The sequence below is a fragment of the Triticum aestivum genome, chromosome 3A (assembly GCF_018294505.1).
Source record: "Triticum aestivum cultivar Chinese Spring chromosome 3A, IWGSC CS RefSeq v2.1, whole genome shotgun sequence".
Taxonomy (NCBI): Eukaryota; Viridiplantae; Streptophyta; class Magnoliopsida; order Poales; family Poaceae; genus Triticum; species Triticum aestivum.
In genome coordinates this window covers 273,026,217-273,041,610 of record NC_057800.1, presented here as the reverse complement: position 1 = coordinate 273,041,610, position 15,394 = coordinate 273,026,217, and the positions used below count along the sequence as shown (strand labels likewise).

General features: G+C 45.7%; 1 protein-coding gene across 1 annotated transcript; it reads left to right on the top strand.

Moving 5' to 3' along the window:
• Nucleotides 1-2,056: 2,056 nt before the first annotated feature.
• LOC123061162 (coatomer subunit beta-2) lies at nt 2,057-7,452 on the top strand (the record flags this gene model as incomplete). The annotated part of the gene is given in 4 exon segments (XM_044484109.1): nt 2,057-4,110; nt 5,069-5,578; nt 6,205-6,290; nt 6,871-7,452. Coding segments are annotated over 4 exon segments (2,853 nt in total). The 3' UTR covers nt 7,076-7,452.
• Between the last annotated feature and the right edge of the window lie 7,942 nt (nt 7,453-15,394).

Below are 15,394 nucleotides of genomic sequence, written 5' to 3'. Positions count from 1 at the left end.
GGCTGCGGTGGCGGGGTGCGAGGGCGGCGGGGGGGGGAGGGTCGGGGGCGGCGTATATAAGAGGGGGGTCGACTTGGAGAAGGGGGCAAGGCGGCGGGGAGGCGGAGTCCCGGCCGGACTCCCAGGTCGGGCGGCGACGCGACGCGCAATCTCCAGGTCGGAGACGGCGGCGAGCGGGCCGGCTCGGCTGGGCTTCGGCCAGTCTGGCGCTGAAACTTTTCTTAAAAAAATAATTTCGTCGAACTAAAAAAATCGTAAATAAATAAAATAAAAATCTAAAAATGCCAAAACAAATTTTCACCGTCTAAATAAAATATTTAGAACAAGATGAACATTTTCTTGGCCCTAAAATGCAACTTTGAAAAACGTGCAATTTTTCTATTTCAAATAAAATAGCAATAAACTCCGGATAAAATGCAATATTTGATTTTAATATTTTTCCTCCAATATTTCATTTATTTTGGAAAAGTCATATTATCTCCTCTCATATATTTTAATATGAAATATTTTCGGAGGAAAAATATTTAAAACCAAAAATCCTCGTTTCAATATTCGATAAAACTCCAATATGAAAACAGGGAAATCCCCAACTCTCTCCGAGGGTCCTTGAGTTGCTTAGGATTTCGAGGATCACGAAACGAGATGCAATGAAATATGATTATGCATGAATGATCTATGTATAACATTTCAAATTGAAAATTTGAGATGTTACAAATACAGGAGTAGATCACTTGACAACGGTCAAAATTATCCTTGGGTACCTAAAGAGGACTAAGGAAATGTTTCTCGGTTATGTTGGTGACAAAGAGTTTGTCGTAAATGATTACGTCGATGCAAGCTTGACACTGATTAGGATGACTCTGAGTCTCAATCTGGATAAATATTGAAAGTGGGAGCAATTAGCTATAGTAGCTCCGTGCAGAGCATTGTAGACATAGAAATTTGTAAAATACATACGGATCTGAATGTGACAGACCCGTTGACTAAACCTCTCTCGCAAGCAAAACATGATCACACCTTAGTACTCTTTGGGTGTTAATCACATGGAGATGTGAACTAGATTATTGACTCTAGTAAACCCTTTGGGTGTTAATCACATAGCGATGTGAACTATTGGTGTTAATCACATGGCAATATGAACTAGATTATTGACTCTAGTGCAAGTAGGAGACTGAAGGAAATATGCCCTAGAGGCAATAATAAAATTGTTATTTTATATTTCCTTATTCATGATAAAGATTTATTATTCATGCTATAATTGTATTGATCGAAAATTTAAATATATATGTGAATACATAAGCAAATACCGTGTTCCTAGTGAGCCTCTACTAGACTAGCTCGTTGATCAAAGATGGTTAAGGTGTCCTAACCATAGACATGTGTTGTCATTTGATAACGGCACCACATCATTAGGGGAATGATGTGATGGACAAGACCCATCCGTTAGCTTAGCATAATGATCGTTCAGTTTTTTTGCTATTGCTTTCTTCATGTCAGATGCATATTCCTTCGACTATAAGATTATGCAACTCCCGAATACCGGAGGAATGTCTTGTGTGCTATCAAATGTCACAACGTAATTGGGTGATTATAAAGATATTCTATAGGTATCATTATTGGACATTGTACCACACTTTATTTCTTTTTCGGTTCGACATGTCGGTAGGAACTTAAATGTGCCGGCCCATCACTGTGCTCAGCGTGCCTGTACGCTTGATGGGACGGATAGTTGGCTAGTTGTTAGCCCAGTTTTCCTACGTGCTAGCCTACGAGCAGACTGTAACCGATTTTTGTTATTATGAATAAGGTCCTAAATTCGATGAAAAAAAACTCATATTCCCCTACCCAAATGTTTACCAAACAAGCTGCTAGTATAAACTTTTTTTTGGTAAAACTTTGCTTAATTCTTATACGCGAAGTAAAAAACCCGAAAGGAATATATATAGGAACAACTCCCCTCTTCCCGCTCCACCCGCCCAGATCCAGATCCACTCTGTCCAGCCCTGATCTAACCACCGTTAACCCACCCGCCGGCGCTTCCGGCGCGCGTCCGGCACCATGGACAAGCCGTCCACGCTGCTTGTCCACTTCGACAAGGGGTCCGCCGCCATGGCGAACGAGATCAAGGCGGATCTGGAGGGCAGCGACGTCGCCGCTAAGGTCGAGGCCATGAAGCGCGCCGTCATGCTCCTCCTCAATGGCGAGACACTGCCGACGCTCTTCATCACCATCGTCCGCTACGTCCTCCCTTCCGAGGATCACACCATTCAGAAGCTGCTGCTCCTCTACCTCGAGATCATTGACAAGCGCGACGCCGCCGGCCGCGTTCTCCCGGAGATGATCCTCATCTGCCAGAACCTCCGCAACAACCTGCAGCACCCCAACGAGTACATCCGTGGCGTCACGCTGCGGTTCCTCTGCCGCCTCTCCGAGCCGGAGGTGCTTGAGCCGCTCGTTCCTTCCATTCTCGAGAATCTCGAGCACCGCCACCACTTCATCCGCCGCCACGCGCTCTCCGCCATCTCGGCTATCTACCGCCTCCCGCAAGGCGATCAGCTCATTCCGGACGCACCCGAGCTCGTCGAGCGCGCACTCGCGTCGGAGCAGGACGCCTCCGCCCGGCGAAACGCGTTCGTCATGCTCTGCCTCTGTGGGACGGAACGTGCTGTGGCTTACCTGCTCTCCAACGCCGAGCGTGTCATGGAGTGGCCCGATCTCCTCCAGATGGCCGCAGTAGATCTCATCCACAAGGTCTGCCGCCCTCCAAACCACCGTGCCGACAAGGGCAGGTATATCAAGATCATTTTATCCCTCCGTTCCTCTCCAAGCACCGCGGTTCTGTATGAGTGCGCGGGTGCTATCGTGTCTCTCTCCTCGGCTCCCACTGCAGTGCGAGCTGCCGCCGAAACATACTGCCAGCTCCTCTCATCGCAGAGTGACAACAATGTCAGGCTCATTCTCCTGGACCGTCTGAATGAGCTGCACACGTCACACCGGGATGTGATGGTGGATGTAGTAATGGATGTGCTGCGTGCACTTGCCAGCCCGAATTTGGATGTCAAGAGGAAGGTGCTGGATTTGGTGCTCGATCTGCTCACTCCTCGTAATGTGGAGGAGGTGGCGCTTTATCTCAAGAAGGAGGTGGTCAAGACACAATCAGGGGAGCTTGACAAGGGTGGTGAGTACCGTCAGATGCTGGTGCAAGCGATTCATGCATGTGCTGTGGAATACCCAGAGGTGGCTGGATCGGTGGTGCACCTTCTCATGGACTTCCTTGGTGACACTAATGTCGCTGCGGCAGTTGATGTTGTGTTATTTGTGCGTGAGATCACTGAGACTAATCCCAAGCTGTGTGTGTCCATGATACAGAGGCTGAGTGATACCTTCTACCAGATCCGGGCATCCCGTGTCTGCTCAATCGCTCTCTGGATCCTTGGTGAGTACTCCCTATCTTTATCAGAGGTCGAAAGCGCCATTGCCACTATCAAGCAGTGCCTTGGGGATCTACCATTCTTCACTATCTCAGAGGAAGGGGAGACAACTGATTCCTCCAAGCCAGCCCAGCCGGTGGTGAACTCTGTCACTGTGTCTTCCAGGCGGCCTGTTGTTCTTGCAGATGGCACTTATGCCACACAGAGTGCTGCTACCGAGGCCATTTCGACTCCAGTTACTCCTGGATCATTAGCATCGACCCTAAATCTCAGATCACTCATTCTGTCAGGTGATTTTTTCTTAGCTGCAGTTGTGGCATGTACCCTTACCAAACTGGTACTAAGGCTGGAGGAGGTGCAGCAATCGAAGGTTGAAGCAAACAAGGCCTGTACTGGGGCCTTGCTGGTCATGACGTCTATTCTGCAGCTGGGACTATCCTCCTACCTTCCCCAACCGATTGATAATGATTCATATGATAGGATTGTGCTTTGTGTGAGGTTGCTTTGCAACACTGGTGATGATCTGAGGAGGATTTGGTTGCAATCATGTAGACAGAGTTTTGCCAAGATGCTTGCTGAGAAGCAATTCAGGGAGACAGAGGAGATGAGGGCCAAGGCACAGATCTCTCATGCCCAGCCAGATGATCTTATTGACTTCTACCACCTCAAGAGCAGAAAGGCAAGTAAAAACTACTTATCAGTTGTTGCTTTTGCCCTATGGAAATTGCCACATTTTCTTTGGCTAGTGCTTAATTGGCAGCTGGCTTTACAACCATTCTATTTCCAAGCTTCTAATAGTAAATGCATTACTTGGTGCTTGGCATCATGAATCTAATATTTGTTGAGAAGTTATTGCATAGCATATGGAGTACTCTTATCTTGCATCCAGGCAAAATGGATTTTGTAATTGCTGTACAGTCAGCATTTGTATCTTGCATCCAGGCAGAATGATACGTGTATACCATGTCTGGTAACATTTTTACTTGCCCAGTAGTCCTAGAAGTCCTCGCCCAATTTCTTTTAGCATCTTTCAATGCATTTGGGTTTTAAAGAAAGCTTGATTAGCTTTTCTCATGCTCTTTTTTGTATACCACAGTATTACACGTGGTAGTTCACTAATGTGTGTTTTAATTGCTGCTGTTGTTCAGTTGTTAATACCCTTGTTTGAACATGAATGGTTTAGGTTTATGTGTGTTTATTGGATTTGATATACTCGCCAAATGTCAGGTTGTCTAGATTTTTCTAGGAGGATAGATAGGAAACTTTTATCTTCTTTGACTGGATAGAAAACCAACTGATCAAGACAGGTTTTACGCATGTTAGGTTGATACACGTGAAATGGACCAATTGCTTCGAAACAAAAGGGTTTACCTTAGCGTTGTACTCCCTCCGTCCGGAAATACTTGTCGCTCAAACGGATGTATCTAGCAGTAAAATACATCTAGATACATCCGTTTGAGCGACAAGTATTTCCCGACGGATGTAGTATACAGCAAAGCTTCAGTAGAAATTATCTGTATCATTGTGTATTGTCCTGGATGGTGAGCTCATAATTGCCAGAACTTGCTAGCGTGCTGCTTTATATCTGTTCATCCCCTTGTTAAAACAAACTTGGCATTTTCTATTTTGTTTCCTAGGGCATGAGCCAGCTTGAGTTGGAGGACGAGGTCCAAGATGATTTGAAGGCTGCAACTGGTGGATTCACTAAGGAAACAGATGATGCAAATAGACTTAATCGCATTCTTCAGTTGACTGGGTTCAGTGATCCTGTATATGCTGAAGCATTTGTGACAGTTCATCATTATGATATTGTACTTGATGTTACTGTCGTTAACCGCACAAAGGAGACACTTCAGAACCTTTGTTTGGAATTAGCTACCATGGGAGACCTCAAACTTGTTGACCGTCCTCAGAACTATACTTTGGCTCCTGAGTCAAGCAAGCAAGTACGTGCCAATATCAAGGTTTCTTCAACAGAAACTGGAGTCATATTTGGGAACATTGTTTATGAGACATCCAATGTGATGGAACGATCAGTGGTTGTCCTAAATGATATTCACATTGACATCATGGATTACATCTCACCTGCTACGTGCGCAGATGTTACTTTCCGAAACATGTGGGCAGAATTTGAGTGGGAAAACAAGGTAATATGCTTCTTTCTTTGCACAATGGAGTCCTTGGGAAACTTCATCTGCACGATGTTCCCCATTCTTTGTAGCAAGTTACCTCAGCTGATTACAAAATTTGCTTAATCTTTTTTTTTTGTTCATGTAGCCAAGATATCTGTAAAAATCTATTAGATTTAATGTCTCTGACTTGACCAATTGCTTTAGGTAGCTTACTCTACCACACTATTATTATCCATAATTCATGGCAAGTAGTAGGTCATAGACTTATATCCCCCAAATCAAGCTGCAATGAGAAACTTTAAGCAATAAGCTCTAGTTATTTGCTGAAATACTGTTGCCTTTTTAGCTTCTGACCTTTATTGCTGAAGCAGTCATTATCTTAAACTACTTTGTGGGTTATTTCTTATCAATCATGCTTGTGTGAGTTCTTTATATCAGACTTCTTAACTTTTACTTTGGTTGACTTTATTGTTATTATTATTTGCTTTGAAAACCTTCTCTAAATGTTGTGCTCTGTCATTTCATCTGGCTCATATGGAGTGCATTTAAATTGTCATGTTGCCCCTTTGTATTGTGTTTACAAATTTCTTGTTATTTCGTATTTCAGTTTTTTACCACATCTTTATGTGTCCTTTTATCAGGTTGCAGTGAATACTGTAATTCAAGATGAGAAGAAATTTTTGAATCATGTTATCAAGTCAACAAACATGAAGTGTCTAACACCACCGTAAGTTTTACACAATGGACTTCGTATGCTGCCTTGCAAATAAGAATTATGAGTGCTTTGTTATGTACTGGCATAGTTGTTTGTGGAGTATATGTTTACATGTACAAGGCATACATGGTACCAATATGTGTGCGATCATTAGTCAGATGCGTGAATAATTTAATTTAATTTACACATGTGGAATATGGTTTAAACATTTGAGATGTAGACTTCAGTTGTGAGTGCCTATTTCAGTGTTCAGTGATGACCTGTTAAGATTCCTAAACTCAACATTTCTTTCATAAACTCAATGCTAAGATTCCTAATTTCTATCTAGGATTAATCCGGAAAAAAAATTATGAGCTGCTTTCATATTATATAACTGACAACTGAGCATAAAATTGCACAAACTGAAGCATTTATGGTGCTCACATAGTCATGCATGACATATACTAAATAGGGCATCAGTTTTCATTATTCTGATGCATTAGAATTTTGACAGCTGTTTTTGATAAGGTGATTCTGCTCTTGAGGATAGCTGGTTAGGTTGTGCAGTCCATTGTTTATCTGATTTCGTCTGTAATGGAATTTCCGAAACCAGGTCTGCGCTTGACGGGGAATGCGGTTACATTGCTGCTAATCTTTATGCCAAGAGTGTGTTCGGAGAAGATGCTTTGGTGAACATCAGCATTGAGAAGCAAGTCGATGGCAAGCTTAGTGGTCACATCAGAATAAGGAGCAAGACACAAGGAATCGCGCTTAGCTTGGGAGATAAGATTACCCTCAAGCAGAAGGGAGGCAGTTAATTCTGATGTTGCCTGCTCACAAACACCGGATTGTATGACATGTTTTCTTCAAGAGATCCACTTGCCAGTGTCATACTAGAGGCACAATGGGATTGATTGAATTAATTACAGGAAGCTTTTGTGTACAAAATATCAAAGAGAAGAATGATAAAAGAAGAGGATCGTAGGGAAGTTAGTCTTGGGAGCTGAAAAACGATCTTGACACTTCCTTTCGCTATAGGTCTTTCTTGATAAATGGCGTTGTAGAAATAGACGTGAAATTTCTATTGTTGACCCTTACAGGTAGATCAATTATGATATTGTGCTACCGACCTCCATTCATATAATACTGTTGCCTGTTTTTATCTGGAGAAATATACATTTTTTTGTGAGAAATATACATATTAGAGTATCTACAACCGGACTTTGCAAATCTGACCCCTCAAACGTCCGCGGATGCGGACACTAACCGGTCAAGCCTCAAATTTTCAATCTCACAATTGGATACCTCAATTAGCATATCTCAAATCCATACAAACCCATGCAACTATGTAAATGATGCTACATCGTCCGGCTACTACAACATGCTATCGGACTATCAAAATTTGGCATGTTTGGCTATGGTAGAGAAGATCATCAATGACTGCCCTTGCCCTTCCAGGCATCCTTGCAGTCCTTTTCGCGGAAGTATCGGTCGAAGACACAGTAGGGATCAAGTTGGATCTGCTCGTCGTCGGATTTGTCCTCACCGTCGTTGTCCTCCTTCTCCTCCTTGGTGGAAGTCTTGCCATGGCACGCACCGCCCGATTCTGCTCTCGGGCAAGAGCGCGCGTGTTCCCCTGTTGCCGCTTCTTCATAATGCGGGCGCAGATGGCTTCCTCCTATGTGGCCGCCCGTGCCGCCGCATCAGCCGTCGCCTGTCAGCAATGAGACGGGCCTCGGCTGCCCTTATTCTCTCCTTCCCATGACGGGCAGACCGATCCCGGCGGGAGTTATAGTCTGCCCCACCAGTGATGGGGAAGCAGAGATTTTTCGGCTGCCAGGACCACGATGATCCAGCCCCGGAGGATCCGAGTGCCCATTGAGCCGACACTACGGAGTCACACTGGACAGATCCCGTCGTCGGCCGGGCGCTGTCCTCCCGGGAGCGGCGAAGTGCAATGCGGATGGCCACTGCCTCCTCCAACCCGCACGGGATGACACCCCAGTCGACGGATTTGAACTGGTCAGAGTCAGAGCCGCTGCTCGCCATGCCGGAGACGGCCGGAGATCGCAGGACAGGAGCTTGTGTGGCGGAGGAGATTGAAGTGAAGTGGCTAGAGTTTGGTCTGATGAACGGATGGGGACGAGTATATGTGGGATCGGGTGGCAAAGCGTGGGCCGGGTCCGACGTGGCGGACGCGCCCGGAAGCCCCCATATTCGCCCCATATTTGTGCTGGATATAAGGGGTGTTGGTCAACTCGGGTGTTAGGCCCGTTTGAGGCGACCGTCTATGTCGAAACTTCGTGACCAGTCACTAACAGGGCGGTCAATCCAAACGTATGAGACGGGTTCGAGGCGTCCGACTGGAGATGCTCTTATTCACAAAAAAGAAAATGCATCACAAATGCTATAAAGAGGGGTGCACTATTGGTGGCTTCGGAGCATCTGAACGCGACTCATTGGATACCTGTGCCGAGAGCTGGCGATGCGAGCGGGTCTATCCTGTTTGGCGGATCGAATGCCTACATCGTGCTTGGATCCGGTTTGGCTACTCATCATATTGGTGTTACGACATCTTCAACGGTAACCCGTAAAAACCCTCTTGCATCACCGAACTGTTTGGTTACCGCGATGGATCCCTTCGTCACCGGACTGCCGGGAGTCCCGGAGGCATATTCTTCCCTCGTATCTACCCTATGTCCAGGTGCCCCGCTCATCGGAGTGTGGCGAAGAGGGTGCTTTAGTCGGAGGGGAAGGGTGCTTCCGTAGACGCCCATGCCAGGGTGGTCTAAGATAAGGAAGAAACCAAGCACGTCACCGGCTGTACAAGCAGGCGACGCGTCGGCGGTGGCCTTCCTGGGACCCGAGCGGCGGCTTCCCATGTTCTACTTTCCTTCAAAGTTGCCAGCGGACGTGGATGCGGATGCGCTGACCACCGACTCGTCGATCTCCTCCGAGCATCCGCCTTCTTTCTCTGTCTGCATGGCGCGGCTACGCGCGCGTCGACGGTGGATGGCGCGGTCGTAGGCACTGGAGGGGCGGTATGACGTGACGTTGTCCATGCCCGTCCCGCCGTTCTCCCCTCCGTGCCGGCCTGGAGCAACTCGCCACTCCTCCGCGAGCTAGCTTGGAGCGGCGAGTTGCTAAACCACACAATGGACTGGGGCGGCAACTTGCTCCGGCAGCCTAAGGGAGGAAGGTGGAGCAGCGAGCTGCTTCGCTCGTATCCGCCGGGCTCGGTGGGCCACCATGCCGACTTTTATGCCGGAGAACTCCTCTTCCTGCCCGTTGGATGCCATCGAAATAGTGGAGAAAATGGTGAAAGAGGAGATGGGGGGAGCGACGGAGGGGTGTGATTCTTGCCCGGCGCGTGCCGTTGTTTAAATAGAGGGAGGACGGGAGGAGCTCGGCCAGCGTGGCGTTTAATGCCAACCTGCTCCTGAACGGACGTGTGGCCGGAGTAGGTTTCTCGCTTCCATGCGGGGTTAATGGAGATGTATGAATGCAGCGAGGAGGCGTGTCTAGCCGGGCATGCAGCAGGCGGCGCCCTCGGCCGGCGCACCGCTTCATTGGCGGAGGCAGTGAGAGGTCGTGTCCTCCCTGAGTCATCTTCAATGCGGAGCGGCGCGCTCTACAGCGGCATGAATGTGGGCAGGTGGCGCCGGGCGGAAGCGCACGCGGAAGGAGGAGGTTTTTGTGGTGGGCAAGGCGGTCAGAAGCGGGCTTGGGAGCGGCCCGGAGTCCCGCAAACCTCCCCACTTTTGTCTCCAGTTTACGGGAGAAATTGTGTCCGGACCGCTCCATGGACGGATACACATCGACGTTGGATGACTTCTACTGTCCAGACGGTTGCGGGAGGTTTACGAGTCCGCCTTGGAGATGCCCTTATTGCCAGAGTTGGCAACATTTTTCTTTTCTTTTTGAGCAATAGTTGGCAACATCTAGGATGTGTTTGGTTGACTGCATTAGCCCCAACCAGGTCCGTGCGGGAAGAATCCGGCCTATTTGGTTGCCCGCATATACTGTTCAGCCTGTATCGCACTAAGTTTAAAGCACTTCTAGGCTTGTCTCGTTGAGAACGCTCGGATCAGCAGTTTACAATGCCAGGCTGAGCTGAGCCACATCGAGCGCACATGGATAGGCCCCTTGCATGAGAGGAGGTTGGAGGGATGCGGGCATGTACACAACCTGTACGTGTTATCTTCTTCTACCTTTAAGCTCCTCCCTAATCTTATTTCTTACTTCTCCCTTCTAATCTACACAACGGTGCTTCGATTCGAGATAAACTCTACACGAAAAAGATGCACATCGATGTTATAGTTTCATTTTTGCGATCGATTAGTAGTTTCATCGACCGTAAATGCTCAATTTTGTGTTCATGTTTGGAGTTATTTTAGATGAATTTTGTCAAATTCGTCACACACGATCGACCATTTGAAATTTCCTTTAACCAGTAGCCTAATCTCGCAGTTCCACGTGACATTCTTGTTAAAAGTCTTATGTTTCAAGGATCGTAAACTAGAAGATTTACAGCTTCCTCGTGATTGTACATATGCAGATGTGTCGTGTAATTTAAGACACTACTTAGTCATTCTTCTAGACCGGCGTGGTTTTTCTCAATCTCCTCTCTTGCATCTTGCTGCAGTGGCGTCATTGTAGTTGTTGTTCATCTCGGCCTTCTCTCCTATTCCTCCGTCTCGACGCCGGCACCGTTCCCGTTGACCTCCTTTCCAACTACACTGGAGTCGTTTTCAGCGCCGGTCATATCGGCCTCCTCTCTCTCGTCCTACTGCACTGAAGCTGCCATGGCGCAAGCACTGCATTTCTCCTCCTCCGTCCACTGTCTTTTTGCAGACTTTCTCTGCTGCGACGAGGCTAGCAACTAGTTCACCACGCCGCCGACGGGGTCACTCACACACGATTCCATGCTTGTCGTGTCGGACGCGGCGCCACGACCACCGTCCACTACAGTCGCCATGGTCCGACACACACTGCATTTCTCCTCCCTCGTCCTCTGCTTGAGTGCTCTTCCACACGAACTTTCTCTACGGCGGCGATGCTAGCAACTAGTTCGCCGCGGCGCCGGCAGGAACGCTCGCTCGATCTTTCGTGCTCGTCTTGTCGGACGCGGTGCCACGGTCACTGTCCACCGCAGTCGCAAGGCACAGTGTAACCGTGTGTGTTAAGCATAAGTACTAGCTCTTACTCATATCCCGCGTATCCAACCAAACACTGTGTATTTGCGTGAGCCGAACCAATGCAGACAACCAAACTCTATGCCAAAATTGTTCCCCTAATGCAAGACTAGATGCGAGCAACTAAATAATGTGCAGATGTTAGTTTTCTGTCTGTATTTCCTCAACTAGCCTTCGTTGAGCTAGACTGAGCTAAGCCAGACTCTCTCGGGAAGGCTACCAATCACGTCCCTAGTTCACGTCCATGGATGGCATAGACGATATTGAGTGCGGCCAATGACAATAATAGGACGAGGCATAATTCTATTAGGTTGATGACATCTACTCCCTCCGTTCCGAATTACTTGTCTTAGATTTGTCTAGATACAGAGGTATCTAGCACTAAAATGAGTCTAGATACATCCGTATGTAGACAAATCCAAGACAAGTAATTCGGAAAGGAGGAAGTAGATGAGTAGATAGATGAGATTAACTGAAAAATTTCTTGGTTCGAGGCTAGAACCAGGTGCGTCTATACCTTCACGTGAGTTGTATCTTTCCCTCGCAAGTGGCCCGATCTAGTCGGGTTTGAATTCCTTTGTTACGCGAGTTGCTGTAGTATTTTGAATTCCTTTGTCGCACACACACTTGTTTCTTCTGGTTGGGTTATTAATTCTTCTGATTTGTCCCCTTGTTTCTTCTTTTTTCCTTCTTTTCTTTTGATTGGTTCCTTTGTTGCGAGGAAAAAATGAACATGTTCATTTTCTTCTTTCTTATTTTATTGTACCCTAGGGGTATGTATATATTCCCTAGGATAAATGTTATTTGGACCAATAAATGGACTTCTTCTCAGGAACAAAAAATGTGGACAAAATAAATAATGTCAGAAGACGAGAATATATACTGAACCAACAACAGAAAAAAAATTGTTGATCAAAATCAATCCAATGATTTTTACTGGGTGGTAATTATTCAGTGAGCAACTACCATGTTCACATAGTTACTGGCAAATAGTGATCCTTGCTAACTTGTCAAAGTTTTTGTGCAAACTGAAGACCCTCTTGTTTTTTTTCAGCTCGTCATGTTGCAGTTTCTTACCGTACTTCCACTTAGCTCAATTACTACAGAGTCTGCATCCATTTAGAACACAATAATGAGTTACTTCAAGTGAATAAAAATTATTGCAACCCATTTGTTTGAGAATTCAAACGGAATGGGAGAAAATGAATACACGACAAACTTACATGTTTTATCTAGGAATTCCTTGACAAAGGGCAGTTTGATTCTGCTGTAGTTATTGTCAGCAGTGGGAACATAAACTTTCTCGTAGAGATTGCACATCTAGTTGAAGAAAATCGTGAGAAAAGAGAAATAGTAATGAGTTCTCCAGTTCACTGAACCATAGTAGCACCATGTTCTTCATATAGAAGGTCTCCTGATTTGTCACTTTCATATACTAGTGTGAATTTTTCATTATATAATTTGACTTGTATATTCTGATGATGGGCTTCCTCAAATGCCCGAGGTCTTCATGAGCAAGCAAGTTGGATGCACCTACTTAGTTTCAGTATTGAACTTTCATACACTTATAGCTCTAGTGCATCTGTTGCATGGCAATCCCTACTCCTCGCATTGATATCAATTGAAAGGCCTCTCCATTGCCTATCGATCCGCCGAGTTGATGCGAGACTTTCTCCACTTTTGTCTTCCCTTATTAATCTCTACCACCGCATTCTATGCCACCCGTAGTGCTATGTCCATGGCTCATGCTCATGTATTGAGTGAAGCTGAAAATATTGAAGCGCATGAAAAAGTATGATCCAATTGCTTGACTTGACACCGGTGTGCTCATGATTTATACTTATGCGGTGAAGGTGGAGTCATGCCATGCTTACATAATTCAATCGGTATGGATAACATTCGTTAAGCATCGTATATTCTGAATAAGTAATGCTTATGTTCTTGTATTCATGGACATAATTATGTTGATATCAATCACTTCATCGTTTCTCAATATTTATGCCGTAAAATATTACATGATAGGTAGCATTCAACATAAAAAAAATCTATTTTCATCATTTACCTACTCGAGGACGAGCAAGAATTAAGCTTGGGGATGCTAATACATCTCCAACATATCTACAATTTTTGATTGTTTCATGCTATTATATTATCAATATTAGACATTTTTATGTAATTTTATGCCATTTTCGGGGACTAACCTATTAACTCAGTGCCTAGTGCCAATTGTTATTTTCTGCTTGTTTTTGTTTTTTTACAGAAAATCTATAGCAAATGGAGTCCAAACACGACGAAACTTTTGGACGATTTTTTCTAGACATAAGAGATCCTAGAAGCTTCGGGGGAGGACCAGAAGACCTATGATGAGATGGCAAGGCAACAGGGCGCGCCCTTGGGGGAGGGGTTGGTGCGCTCTGATGCCTTGTGGGCCCCTCATGGCTCCGTTTGACCTAATTCCAGCGCTATAGATTCCCAAATATTGGAAAACCCCAAGAGCATCAACCGAAATAATTTTTCCGCCGCCGCAAGTCTCTGTTCTTTCACGATCCCAACTGGAGGCCTTTTTCGGTACTCTGCCAGAGGGGGAATCGATCACGAAGGGCCTCTACATCTTGCTGCACCTCTGATGATGTCTGAGTGGTTTACTACAGACCTACGGGTCCATAGTGATTTCCTAGATGGCTCTCTCTCTTTGGTCTTCAACACAATGTTGTCTCTGGAGTTCTCTTCACACACAAAATGAGCATGCTCATCTAATGATTTTCCCTCAACTAAACTAGTTGGGGTTTCAGCACGAGCACAAACGGATTGAAGATGACCAAAGTAGAAAGCTTGAAGTGACTCCACTTCTTTGTTGACAAAGATAAGGCAAATAAAAGGGCAAATAAAATGCTGAATAAAAATTAGAGCAAGTAAATGATAAATGTGTGTGAAGGAACCTCAACTTCTTTGGTGAAGTCTCCTTGGCAACATCGCCAGAAATTCTTCTGCTACTTGTGATAGGCTTTGGGATTTCCCCGAAGAGGAAGGGTGATGTAGTATAGTAGTAGATAGTATTTCCCTCAGTTGAGAACCAAAGTTTATTGAACCAATAGGAGACACCTGATACGTCTCCAACGTATCTATAATTTTTGATTGCTCCATGCTATATTATCTACTGTTTTGGACATTATTGGGCTTTATTATCCACTTTTATATTATTTTTGGGACTAACCTATTAACCGGAGGCCCATCCCAGAATTGCTATTTTTTGCCTGTTTTAGGGTTTCGAAGAAAAGGAATATCAAACGGAGTCCAAACGGAATGAAACCTTCGGGAACGTGATTTTCTCAATGAACAAGACTCGGGAGACTTGGACCCTACGTCAAGAAATAAAACATGAGGCCACGAAGTAGGGGGGCGCGCCCACCCCCACCAGGCGCGCCATCCACCCTCGTGGGCCCCCTGTTGCTCCACCGACGTACTCCTTCCTCCTATATATATCCACGTACCCCCAAACGATCACAACAGGAGCCAAAACCCTAATTCCACCGCCGTAACTTTATGTATCCACGAGATCCCATCTTGGGGCCTGTTCCGGAGCTCCGCCGGAGGGGGCATCGATCACGAAGGGCTTCTACATCAACACCATAGCCTCTCCGATGAAGTGTGAGTAGTTTACCTCAGACCTACGGGTCCATAGTTAGTAGCTAGATGGCTTCTTCTCTCTTTTTGGATCTCAATACAATGTTCTCCCCCTCTCTTGTGGAGAACTATTTGATGTAATCTTCTTTTTGTAGTGTGTTTGTTGAGACCGATGAATTGTGGGTTTATGATCAAGTCTATCTATGAATAATATTTGAATCTTCTCTGAATTCTTTTATGTATGATTGGTTATCTTTGCAAGTCTCTTCGAATTATCAGTTTGGTTTGGCCTACTAGATTGATCTTTCTTGCTATGGG